The sequence below is a fragment of the Ornithodoros turicata genome, chromosome 5, assembly GCF_037126465.1.
Source record: "Ornithodoros turicata isolate Travis chromosome 5, ASM3712646v1, whole genome shotgun sequence".
In the NCBI taxonomy this organism is placed as follows: domain Eukaryota; kingdom Metazoa; phylum Arthropoda; class Arachnida; order Ixodida; family Argasidae; genus Ornithodoros; species Ornithodoros turicata.
This window is the reverse complement of record NC_088205.1, coordinates 2,751,013-2,764,247: the sequence shown is the minus strand read 5'-3', so window position 1 is coordinate 2,764,247 and position 13,235 is coordinate 2,751,013. Positions and strand designations below refer to the sequence as shown.

Here is a 13,235-nt window from a genome sequence, read left to right as displayed (position 1 = left end):
TCCGTAAAGCTAACAGTGAGTACCTCGAGTACGTTTGCGATGAGATTTCCCCTTCGCTGTATTATCGTTACAAACGTAACTCGTGTCGTCCACCTCGTTCCGTTTGTTGTTTGTGGATGCCTTCGCCTGAAGGAACAACAACAACAACATATATATTGTGATGATGAAGTGGGGAGGTTTTCCACCCGCCGTTCCGCCTCAAGGAAGTGTTGCCTTATTCTGCGGTAAACCCGCTCGTTTGCACACTTCTCATTTTTTTCTTACATATTATCAATCAAAAGGCTGCTCAGAAGTTCCCAAACACCGCTTTGGCGTGCGCTGACGTAGTTGGCTGGACTGCTTGCTTCTGTCATATCCAGGTTATAGACTGGAGGTCTCAACGAACAGCTTCATTTAAAGGAGCTCTCGGTGATTCCGTTGCGGGTGAGTGCTTGAGCAATATGTGAAAATGTGTCTAAAAGAAAACGTTGTACTTGGCGTTTCTATTGTTTCAAGGGTTCTTGTACGGTGTCCGAAAATAAGGAACATACGCAGGAAGTGGTCTTAGCAAAATTATATATTTCTCGAAGCATAGTTATAAACTTGATGATGTCGTATGTACATGATGTGCTGATGCTCCTACCCAAAAATACAGTTTCAAAAGACACAGACACACAACTATTACTGGCGATCAGATTAAGTGAACATTGCACCTACTTGCAATAAATAACAGGCTTCATAAATAACAGGCTACGTTCATAACGGCTACATTTATGGCGGAACACTTTTTTTCTTCTCTTTTTGTAGTCGTTTTCATTGCATACCATCCCATTTCTGGACTCACTAGAAAACTAAAACAGAGAAATGTTGTTGCATTTCACATTTTGTCTACCGTATATCACAGAGGATAAAGTATCGAATGTTAAAAAAAAGTAAAAGTACAACCCTTCTTTCACTCGATGAGGAGCGATAAGATTGTAGAAAAACATGTAGGCGTATGAGATAACCGTTACGAAAGCAAACTTGTTGGCCTTCTTTGCTAGGCCGTTACTTAATCGCCGCTTGTACGCAAATATCAACAGATAAAATAAATGAGGGCACGACATTGGCCGTTGCATAATGTGCCCTTGGCACCGGAAAGAGCGATAATCATTGAGGAGATTACTTAAGGCGAATTGCCACGGCCGATGTGCGTAGCGCATATCAACACATTTCAAAGTAAAACGCCAAAGTGGTTCTCAATGCGAGGTAGGAGCTTTGGCCAGTTTGCCCAGTATAGCCAGGACCTAGTCAGCTCAAATATGAATGACACTGTGTGTTCATGATGGGTATATACACGTGTAGGTGAACCGCTCAGTGTGCCAGGGGCTTCCGGTGTGTAAGTCCATTCTGAAGAGTATTGTTCTTTACTACACCGTTCTTGAGCACAGCACCACCCTCTGCAGGGGCCGGTCCCGCTTCGTAGTTGCCACAGAAGAAGTGTACTTCACCCTTCTTCACCCTCGTGTAGGTGTGGATGTAGAAGTTGACGAAGAGCACGAGGAAGAAGAAGCACTGAGTGGCGGCAAGATAAGTGAGGATCTTGGGGTAACCGCAATCCTTGAAGAGAGGCACACAGACGAACACGATGAACACAGCAAACTGCAGAATCTGCATGGTGGTAATGTACTTCTTCCACCAGAGGTACTTCTGTACCGACGGTCCGAAGGCAGACAGAAAGTAGTAGGTGTACATAACAATGTGGATGAAAGAGTTGATGCTGACACCCAGGATTCCTTGACCATCTGAGCCAAAGGTGATGAACAGCCAGCCGTTCCACACAACCAGGGAGTGGTGGACAACGTGAAGAAACGATATGTGACTATATTTCTTCCTCAGCAAGAAGAACATCGTATCTGCGAAGTCCAGGATACGTACTATGAAGTACCACCAGCAGTACGTAACAATGGGGATGGACTTTGGGTCGTCGAAGTCGATGCCCTGACACAGGAGGCTGTAGCCTCCTCCTAAGTACGAGTGCGTCAGGAATTTGGTGAAGAAGAAGACGTTCAAGGCGACCATGACAAGGTTGTAGACCATGATGGTCTTACGAAGGTCGTACGGCTTGCGGTCTTCCATCCAGCGCGGCCCGCCAATCTTAACCACATAGAGGTAGCAGGCTATCAGGGTCAATACCATGGTGGGGTTCCCGATGAGAGGGAAATCTTTGGTTCTTGGGTCAGCGTGCTGCTGTAGCAGATGGATCAGGTCGGATATGTAAGCCGACATGGTGGGAACTGCAGGAGGAAAAAAGAACGTGCCTGTCAGTTCAAGTTCTCCTGTTATTTTTCTCTTTTCGCGAGTTGTTGTTTTCTGGGTGACTCGTGAGTGATCTAGTTGACCGAGATCGGCCCACAACTTTATAGGCATATTTACACGCTGTCAACAAGGTGGCTTTCTACCAAGTCCCCCACACACATATCAAGTCAATCCCTTTGTACGTTTCGAAAATATACTAAAGTTATGCCGGTGCAAGTGTCAGAAGAGAGGAAGGCGGCAATGGGCGTCGAGATGGGAAATATGTGTGATACGATACGTTCATGCAAGCATTATCGCGATGAAGCGCTGTCACTTTCTTCCTATCTCTCTCTCTCTATCTCTCTCCTTTTCCTTTTTTGTAACACTCAACAGGCGCTTTGTTACACGCCACTGATTCTCTTTCGCGCCAGTTCTGCGATTGAGTGAGAGCTCGCTCAAATAACCTCGAAGCTTTGAAACGTACAGTGAATTGGACACTTCGAAGCGGACATTTTCGAACGCAGCGCTTCAGAGATTTCATCAGAAGCAAAAACGATGCAAAAGTGGGAGGAGGCGAAGAAAACACGTTTATAGAACTTGCCATTCACGCGATATGGACACACATTGTCAGTTCGGATTTCTCTTCAATAACGAACAGAACGTCGCTTGTCACATTTCCGCGTTCTATCAAAAATCGCGCACGAAACACAACCTGCCTTTTCAATCTAATCGCCCGTTCGGCGGCCACAGCGTGCAACAGGGGGTCGTGCTACGCTGCTCGATACGCTTTGATTTCGAGAAAAGAAACTAAAGTCAATCATTTTTCTATTCCTGCGAGACACTTACATATCTGCGACGCTGTCGCTGTGATCATTGTAATCCAAAGTCTTGCACACACAAGCTCACACGTGCACCCGCCACTGCACTTGTAATCCCAACTTGGGCCGGATTCACACTGAAGGTACACGCTGTTCGTCTCCGAATTTATCAACGGGACGTAAAAGGGGAAGGGAAGGCACGTAAACGACGATCAGGCGGAGCCGAGAGAAAGCCGTGAGAAAGAGAAACGACTACGTAACGGCTACCATCGGAGAGAACCTTTTTTTTTTATAACGCAACACGTCTACAAGAAGTTCGAGGGACTTTCCCGAGGATACGGCTTGTTTTTAGAAATCGAGGGAGCTGAACTGCACAGATAAGTCGAGGAGGTGTGCGAGTGAAGGCCATCGACACGTTTCCCTTGTAGGAGCACGTGACACGGGGGAAGGGACTGTCCTCTTACGCCGCGGGTCGATTGGAACGCATACTTTTATTGGCGTCGCGATGAGACGGGACCAGTTCGAGATGGATCCAGATAACGGTCAGAAGCTTCCCTCCCCTTTATCACATTTGCTACTCGGGGGGGCCGGAACGGCAGCAGATGATGGACGCGACGTGACGGGACCCTGTAGGTATGACGCCTTAACGGGGATGAAGCCCAGTGCCTAAAGTGAAAGGTGCCAATGTTGCTTTTTCACGGCACATGACGATTTCGACGTCTGTGTACTGGATTTTGAATTCCTATCGACATATATCCCGTTCCCCGGAGGAGGCAATATCCTTCGGTATAGAACGACTGTAGAATAAAACAAATCAGTTACGTGAGGTTAACCAGTTGTTGTTCTGTTTTAAAGAGTGCTGAAGGTCAGAATGGATATGGCTGTAAAACGTTTTCGGAACAGTATCTGCAGGTAAGCATACCGTGATGGATCTCGCGTGATCTTTTGAAACAGCGGGGGGGATATGTTTATTAAGAAAAAGAAAGGAGAGGTCAGCCAGACGAAGGTCGGCTTGCTATTCCAAACAAAACACAGCGGGGAACGTGGAAACAGAACGTGGAAGGACAACCAGGCAAAAAGCCGGCTTGCTATTCCAAAGAAAAAAAAAAAACACAAGAATAAAAACCGGGTGAACAGGTTTAATTTCGTTTCTATGATGCAGTTTAAATGCACCGCGTGAAAAAAAAAAAATATTACACCAAGACTCCTTTGCCCTCGAAAATATTAGAGCGAATTCTATGAATCCAGTAAGAATACGGCGATGCCAAACTAAAGGATTTGTGACTGCAGGGGTACCTCTTTGTACCTTGTAGTTATTCTGCAGAAATACTCCTGGTCTTTATGTATTTCTCTAAACCTTTTCTTATTAAAGCTCTGCTCACTGCATGCATTTCCTGATCATTTCTCCCGTACGCTGGTTTATGGCCGTACTAAATTGTTACACTAAAAGAAGTGAAAGGCGGAGACAGAAGCAATTTTAAGATTCTTCTTTTCACGCATAAGAAATGATGATGACGATAGGAAAAATATGGAGATGTGGCGCTTAAGTGATTATTCTTGATGACAATCTTTTGTTGTATCTTCGTTAGGTTTCATCGGGCCCGTTGCCTCGGCACTTTTGCACAATATATTTATTTCTTGGTTAGGTAAATAGTTCTTCGTCCTCGATGGAAGCATGATGTAATGTAATGTGTATTTCAACTGTTCATATTTGAACTCGTCTTTGGTATAGGTTTTTTTCGCGCTATGCAACTACTTGGATTGTATCTTGCGCCGGTGTTATTCAAATTGGCACAACTGGCAAACTGAATTGCAACTGGCATACCTTCATCACTTTCGAGAACGTCTTACGGCACTATGGCATGTGCACACCCGCATTTCTCGTTACACAATTTTGTAATTAGCCGCATTGAGGTACTCCTTTCACTTTGACTGCGTATCTTTTTGCTGCAATGTAATGAATTCACATGCTGTAGCGTGCAAAGTAACGTAAGCGTAAACGTAAATCTACACTTCCTCTTGCAATCTTTATGCATCTACTCTGCCGTATGTTATTCGCGCGCTATGAAGCCATCTTGCTATCGCTAGTATTTATGTAGCATGTATCCAAGTCACATTATAGGCATTCCCCCCCATTTGTTTCGTTCCCGGGATTTCTTTTTATATTTTGCGTCGCTTCTGCTGCTCTGATAAACAGATAAGACCTGTCTGAGCAACACTTGTTAATCAGAGCTGCGTTGGCAGGTCTCTGTTCCCAGATCGTGTTAGGTCACTTAGGTGTATAGGTAAATCAGTAGGAATTCTTTCTAAGCACCATCTGTTTGACGTACGATTTTGAAGTTTCGAGTGCACAGGCTTTTCCTGATATCCACGTGCCGTAGTCTTTCACAAGTCCCCCCTCCCCCCAATCTCGTCTCACTCTCTCATAATATTTTTCAGCTGTGCTTACGCTCTTCGCGATCCCTATCAATACGACGTCACATCGCGTCGCATGGCATTCTTCCATAAATGAATTCCCCGTTTCAGCGTCAGCTATAGAGCAGAACTACTACACAGCACCGGCGAGGAGAGAAAAGGCACATATTAATGCAATCGTGTTTGAGTGTGGCTGAGTCGAATTGTGACGTAACAGTCTTCCTTGATTATCGCATTGAAGGCGACTACATCGCTGCACGAAGGTCATCGTGGATCTCCTTTCCGAGGTATGTGATTATCAGTAATTAGAGACACTTGGCACACTAAGGAATGTGAGGGCACGTCACAAAGAGAAGGCTAGAAAGCATAAGTAAAGGAAGGGGGTTTAAAGGTAAACCGTAAAGGCGGTAAATGTGCAGCCTCAGAAAATTGCTTATTGACAGCCTGAGTAAATGAAGCCTTAAAATTGAAAATTTCGTGCAACACTGTGTCGAAGAGCCACAAACTTCGCACTGCTCCCCAAGTACTCCACGGAAGCTACACTGCAAGCTTATAACACTGGGTCTAAAACACACAAAAAAAGTTTGCTACCTGTCAGCTATGCGGAGCCATGTTTTTTTTTTTAAAGTAATCTTTTTCTGTAATCCATCTCATCCTTCTTTCACCGTTTGTTAGTTTATCCTTTATTTCCTGATTCGTTTCTCTTCTTTTTTGTTTATATTCTTCTTCTTTTATTTCTTTTTTTCTTTCCGGAATAGTAAGCCGGCGTCCCGTTTGGCTGACCTGTCCCCCCCTTTTTTTTGCCTTTGTTCTAATAAATTAACCCCCCCTCCCCCCATGGATCAGCAGCAGCTAGGGTTGCCACCTTTCGGAGTGCAAAATACCGGCTGAGGGAGAGGAGGTGGAATAGAGGGAAAGGAGGAAATGTTCGCGGGAAAGGGAAAATGGGTGAGGGGTGGATAGTGTACAGAGAGAGAGAAAGAAAGAACGAGTGTACTCGCTCAAGACAACAATGATAATAATAATGAATAACTAAGAAAACGACTGGTGACTACGGAGTTGGGCCTTTGCTCCAGATTTATTCAAGCTGTAGTGGAATGTTGAAAGGAAGGCCCCGTAAAAACCACTATGAAAGGTGTTGAGCCACAAATACCGGCAAAAGGCTGCCGGTATCACCTTGTTACCGGCAGAGCGAGCAAGTAACCGGCCCTGCCGGTATAATACCGGCCAGGTGGCAACCCTAGCAGCAGCAGCAAAGCATTGATGGTGATGTGATAAAGAAAAAAAAATGGGGGTGTAGGTTTCGACGAAGTCCAACTGGGTACCCCAGTACGCTTACACACAGAAAGTACAAACAGATGATGAGAAAACAAAGAGATGATGACCGTAGAAGAACAGAGATGATGATGGTGTTCACAATGCAACTTAGTTTCGACCAAGTGAGTGTAAAATGTCGGAATCAAATCATCATCGGGAACATAGACCAGCGTTGCTTAACGAATTTTTGATTATTTCCCACGAGACGTCGCCCCGAGCCCTTTTAACGCAATTTTTGCAATCAGGTTAGACATATTTAGAGTGCTGTGTCACCGTTTAACAAGGGTTAACAAGGAACAAGCTGTTATCCTTCGCCGAGAGCATGAACTACCTGTCTGCTGCTTTGCTGTTATGTCCGACTCCTTACATGGGCTTGTCGTTTCTAGCGAGTTCTTGTAAACTGCCACTCTGTGCAGTGTTTCTTTGTGCAGTGTGCATGCTGTTGCCACTGTCATCTTATCAAATGTGAATGATGCTGCATAATCTGCAAAGTCTTTTCCGTCGGTGCTTCATACATAAAGGACGACCTTGCTGACTCGCTGTTAGTGTGTTTGGCCATTCTTTCTTGGCCAGGGTTTCCTGTTTTTGCTTCAGCCGTGTAAGCAAAAAAAGGAAAACCAGCAACATATGCTCCATTGTTGTCTATTCATTGTCTCGCTCGCTATTACGGTGGAAGTAGCCTCTCGTAATTATTTCATTATGAATATAGAAGAAAGCACAGATGAACGACTCCATTGCGAAGAACGTGTTCCGGCACGTAACGAAGAAAAAATACAAATCGGGGCGCTGACGTCACAAAGTCATGAGCGCAACTCTCGCGATCTCTGCAACGTAAAAACTGCCCAGTTCTGGGAACATCACATTAAAATAGAACACAATTGTCCACGTGACTCGTTAGCAGTTGCCAGCTCCTGGCATGGAAGGACAAAATGCGGCATGTGCAAGACGTAGTCGACGGAAAACATAGTAAAGACTAAAGAGACTAATGCCTCGTGTCGTGAAAGATATTATATCCGCGGCGGCCGATTCTCCCCTAAATCTTATTCAGCAAGCAGCGGAATACACAACAGAGAGTTCAAAAGCCAATCATCATTTTGCAAATCACGTGGCTTTGCGGACGTACAGTTAAGGTGGTTGTGCACACTTGAGGCTTGTCTTTCCAACCATGCACGAAAGGGGGATCCTGTTACGCACCTGATACTTCTTCCACCGAGCTTGGATCAGAAATATTAGCGAGTCTAACCACCGCTCACAAAAAGTCGAGTTAGATGGCACAACGTAGACAAAATATTACCGGATGTATTGATTTGAGATGTATTTTTAAGCCTATTTGAGGAAATTTATGAAACTCCTGTCAACACTGGGTTATTAAGTGCTTAATGAGATTAGCATCTTTATTTGTGAGTGATCACAAAAGCGAGCGAAGCAAGAAAAGTGGCTGGTTTGTCCCTTCAGATGACGCACCCTGGAAGTCGCTGAGAAGGCGTGTTAGCTTAGCTCAATTGGTTGAGCCCTGGACCGGCAATCCTGAAGATGTGGGTTCGACTCCTACAACTGGCTAACCTTTTCAGTGACTTTCATCTTTCATCAAGAAATGTGATTTTTTGTCATCTTCTGAACGTTGTAAGTTTCGAAGGTCCAGAACGAAAACCTTACCTCATTAAGCACTAGAAAACAACCAGCCATCAACCAGAAATCTACCAGCCAAGACGTACTTCACTCAAACTGAATAATTCCTCGTGGCGCCATACCATTTTAAAAATGTATGGGGAAATCCCATATGTAGAGAGCCTGAATGGTCGCGCCCACCTAACGTGGTTAGGGTAGGCCACGCGGAAAATTAACCACTTTCACTAAACAAGTCAGGTACAAACGACCTATGGATACCACGTGACGTCATATAGTAGCTACTCCAATCATGTTCGTTTCGTAAACTTACCGTAATGTTACGGGTGAGAGGGGGAATGAAATTGACTCCGCCGGGCCAAGTATGCGTACTAATTTTGTCACGACCTTGCGATGAAGGTCATTATAAAAAAAAAAGTTGTCCGCAGTTTTACCCCTTTCCTTGATGCGATTCTAGCAAAATAGCGCGTGTTTTAAAGCATTAATGCGCATGAAGCGGGAAATAAATGAGAGATCGACGTTCAAGATAGCAGGTCTCTTCCCTTTTCCAGTGCGGAATATCGTCAAGACGGGGTCTGATGACGTTATTGGGGTCGGACATTCCTTCGCACAAAACAGCATCGGGCTTCATGTCACAGATTTCACCTCTAACGGTAATCACATGCTCAATGTACTGTTGTAACTGACCTTGCTCCTTGGAAAAGCGTTCAGCGCATTGTCCAGAACACGCGTAGATTTTGAAGATGCAAAAATACTAATAAATGCGTAGATAATTTATGCTCCTTCATCTCGAAAGAATGATAAATATCTCTCCGTGCTGCATGAGATCGTTACCATTAGTTTGGAAGCTGCATTGAAGTCCGAATATCCTATAACAACACACACACCACAACCACTGAGTAAGAACGTCCGGCGCAGTGTTGTAGAACAAGTGCCAGACATCAGACTAGCCTGTGGAGTGCAGCACTGAGTCCCTTGATTACGGGCGCACCGGAGAGCTATTTTTCTCTCCCCCTTTTCTTTCTTAATTCTTGAAGAGGGAGGCGCAGGAAAAGTCTACCACAGTCACTCTTTAGAAAGGCTTACAATAAAGTAAGATGTGCAGAAGGGTAGTTGGTAATTGCTTATTCTTGTGGGATGTGGGAAGGACATCGGCGACGTCCTTTCTTGTTCTCTGTCCGCGTCCTTTAGTGCCATTCGATTTCCATGACTAATATTGTACACGAAGAGCACGCTTTCCAATTCTTGACAGTCATGTATAACGAGAGATTTATAATGCACACATTAAGTTGCATTACCATAAATTCCTCGTATATTACGAGCTCTAAGTGCGACGCAAAGCTTCTTCAACGCAGACACTAATTCCACGAAATACATTATACGTACCATAGGCATACACGTGAGAGAAAGAAATGAATAAAGAAGGAAAGACTTATTCCCTGGCTGAAGGAAAGAAAAAAACAAAAATCTCAAGTGAACCAACGAACCCCAAACGAAGCCTGACAGCGAGCAATTCTCATGTATGCCTCGCGGTCTCCAATACAATTGAATAAGTAACTGAGATTCAAAAATGATTGCCTTCGCAAATTACGAAACAGATCAACATAAATAACGCGGGCTGCCGGCGCTCTTCAGTGCCTCGGCATTGGTCATCTGATTGACAGCTCATACTGACAAAGAAAGGCAATGACGTACGTGTGCGGTTCGACGTCATTCTTGATTCTTAGCACGAAGTTAAAAAACAAAATAACTAAGATATAGAAGAACAAGAACCTAGCGCTTTGGAAATACATTGCCTCCTTTTCAGGGACCTGCACAGCAACCACCGAATACGAATTGTGTATACATGGTGGTATACCATTCTGGTGCATAATCCTATGTTGATGCATAATCCCATGTCATGATCACTTCTCCATCATTTATTTTTGCTGATGTGTATAGTCCGCGATATTTTCATCTTCAACGCGTTACGAGTTGAAATTCAAATTACTTTGGATTCGTGAACGACCATTAGTTATTTCTGATCGTGCAAATTGACGACCCTGGGATCTCTTTTGTAGTAAAAAAAAATTCACGTCGCACCTATCCGCGTCAGCTTCCCACACAAATAAGCTCCCACACAAATATCTACAGTGGCCGAGCCCACGGTTGGTCATATCGGTGTGGATTTCATCAGATGCATGGACCTTTAAAGAGACTGTCGCATTCGTTCCAGTCGATATCGAAACTATAGTGTAATTTTATTCCTCCTGGACCACTGACTACGGTCGCGAAAAAAAAACAAAAAACACGTAACATAGTGGCTTAGTTTGACCGTCATTCGACGGAATGCATGACGAGCCAACGACGGATGTTGAGAGTATATGTTGGAATTCCCTCTCTGCAAAAACGAGAAAACGTCACTCCCTAAGAACCAATGAGGGCGCGACCTTGAGAAAAGGAATGCCGCGGCCGTACCGGCGTCTCACAGGTGTGGCAGAGTAGAGCCGGAAGTAGCGGCGGATGTGGCGGAGTAGCCTGTCTCATAGAGTTGAGTCGCGTTCCCACTGCCTTCTAAATCCCCGATACCGTGAGGGCAGACTTGCGCGTACGGCGTTACTAGTAATTGCGTTACTTGTAATCAATTACTTTTCTTAGTAAGTTTTCGAGTAATCACTTACTTTACTGTCAAAGTAATTTTTCCAGTAATCAGCTACTTTTCTGAGTAATCGATTGCTCAGTAATCGATTACATTTCCGGCAGAGATTAACTCATCTTTCAGATGTTCCGCCCAAAGTCAGTCGCTGGTGCCTTCGGCGTTTGTTGGCCGTTCTACTATAGCAAGCGGAGGTCATTGTGATAACGTTCTTGAATTTCAGAGTATCTCTCCCTAATCTCTTCCTACGCCAGTGTGGTGGAACCTGAACCTTTGGAGGTGTAGTGAGTCATGAGGAAGCTCCACTCGATGTTCTTCGACAATCGGGCCAACGTCTTCCCGGGCGATAAATACAGTAGACGTACAGATGTACTTGCCTGCGCCTGTTTCTTTTTCGTGTTATTTCACGTGTTTCGCTGTTGAAAATTTCTTTTTTCCTCTCCTTCTTTTCTGAGGCACACAAAGACGGGCATAATTTGCGGTAATGCAGAGTAACGACCGGAGTAACGCGTTTCTTTTCTACTCGTTACTCAATTAAATTTTGAGTCGAGTAATTCCTAACGGTAATCAGTTACTTTTTCCATAGAAGTAACGGTAACGGTAATCAGTTACTTTTTTCGAGTAACGGGCACAAGTCCGCGTCAGGGTGTGGACGTGAATGTGCGGGATATGCACAGGATACGCACAAAAAACACAGTGTTCTGTTTCGTTTGCAGGGCTTCTGCGTGAACTCTGAACATTCACCATCTTCTCTCCCTCAAGCAATGGGATAGGATGCCGCCTCAGCGGCGAAACATCCCGCTACATCATCATCACGTATTTATTGTTGTTGTTGCTGAGCTAATGGAAAAGCTGTCTTCCTGTAGGTTTTTACCCGTGCCACCACACCCATTAGTTTTTTTTAATTTGAACTAAATTGAATTGCATTGAATTTTAGTGCGTCCCCTTTCCATCTGTGCGTCGGGAAAGAAAACTTAGGTCTTCTTCTTCTAACTGTAGGTCTTCACGGATCACCTACGCAAGTGTGTTCTTGTGGAACTCATGTGCGATGTGATGTGATAGAGGAGGAAAAAAATGGGGACGTAAACAACTGGACTAAACGGCGTACGCGGTGTTGTGTCTGTCAGAAAAGAATGCGCATTGCTTTCCGAGTAATCGTCGTGATAGCATTATCATTATTCCAGTATTCAAAACCAGCAACTGTTCAGTAGGTGGGAAAACTGCAGTACGAGTACATTCTGCATTTTAAGGACGACCTCTGTGGTTGACGTTTTGGTTGGTTGATGGCTGATTGATGGACTCCATCTCCGTGTCTTTCCACTACGGTGATATATACCCCCTCTATGAACAAGGGTCGACATGTTGGAACGTGACGCCATTGATGTAGTGGACCTTGGTCACATTTCTTGGCTCTCACCCTTCTGTTTTATTGTTGCTGAATTACTTATAAATGATTCGTGTCCTCGCCTTAATTCGGTAAGATTTATACTACACCCTCCAGCTTACCTTCATGCTTCCATTCTCTTTTTCAGAGCCGTTCGACGCAGGAAACGACACTAGTTAGCAGGTAATGACGATCTGAATATATTATACGAAACAGCATTAGCTGGATTCCGCTATATCATTTCTCCATTAATAGGAATGGAGGCCAGGCAATCATTTTCAAAGGATGTCCTACAGCTGGCTAACCTTTTCGGTGACTTCCTTCTTTCGTCATTATTTTCGAAGGACTTAACCGTCCTCTAACGAATTGTTTGAACAATTCGACATGCTATAACAAAAAAAAAAAAAAAACTTCCTCGTTCGAACTTCTGCAATGACGTGAAACCCGTGACTTCAACTACTCAGCACACTGTGGCTATCCAAACAGCAGCAACCGAGGAAATGAAGTTCACGAAGGCCAGTTTGCCCAGCCTTGTCAAAAACTTCGAACCGAAGGTTTCTGTGAAACTGTTCGAAGCATTCTCACAAAATATATATTGAACTGCATGTACACCCACAATGATTGCTGTGGAAAGAAAACGGCAAGGAGCAAACATACAGCTGCTGCTCACTTTTCCTCATCCTTAGCCTTTCGGGCGTATGTGTATGATAAGTGATCATCACATACCTACCAAGCCCACTATGCTGGAAGCACTAGGGGAGAAATCATACAATAACAAAACAAC

General features: G+C 44.4%; 1 protein-coding gene across 1 annotated transcript; it reads right to left on the bottom strand.

Annotated features, from left to right (window-relative positions):
- Positions 1-538: 538 nt before the first annotated feature.
- Positions 539-3,463, bottom strand: LOC135395254 (very long chain fatty acid elongase AAEL008004-like). The gene is made up of 2 exons (XM_064626494.1): positions 3,103-3,463; positions 539-2,255 (listed from the first exon to the last, which is right to left on the bottom strand). The coding sequence occupies exons 1-2, from the start codon at positions 3,128-3,130 to the stop codon at positions 1,333-1,335; spliced, it is 951 nt and encodes a 316-aa protein (XP_064482564.1). The 5' UTR covers positions 3,131-3,463; the 3' UTR covers positions 539-1,332.
- Positions 3,464-13,235: the final 9,772 nt, after the last annotated feature.

Coding starts and splice junctions, on each gene's coding strand:
- LOC135395254 (XM_064626494.1), bottom strand. CDS start 3,130: ATGATCACAGCGACAGCGTCGCAGATAT. Junction 2,256..3,102: donor AGCGACAGCGTCGCAGATAT/GTAAGTGTCTCG, acceptor TTCCTCCTGCAG/TTCCCACCATGTCGGCTTAC.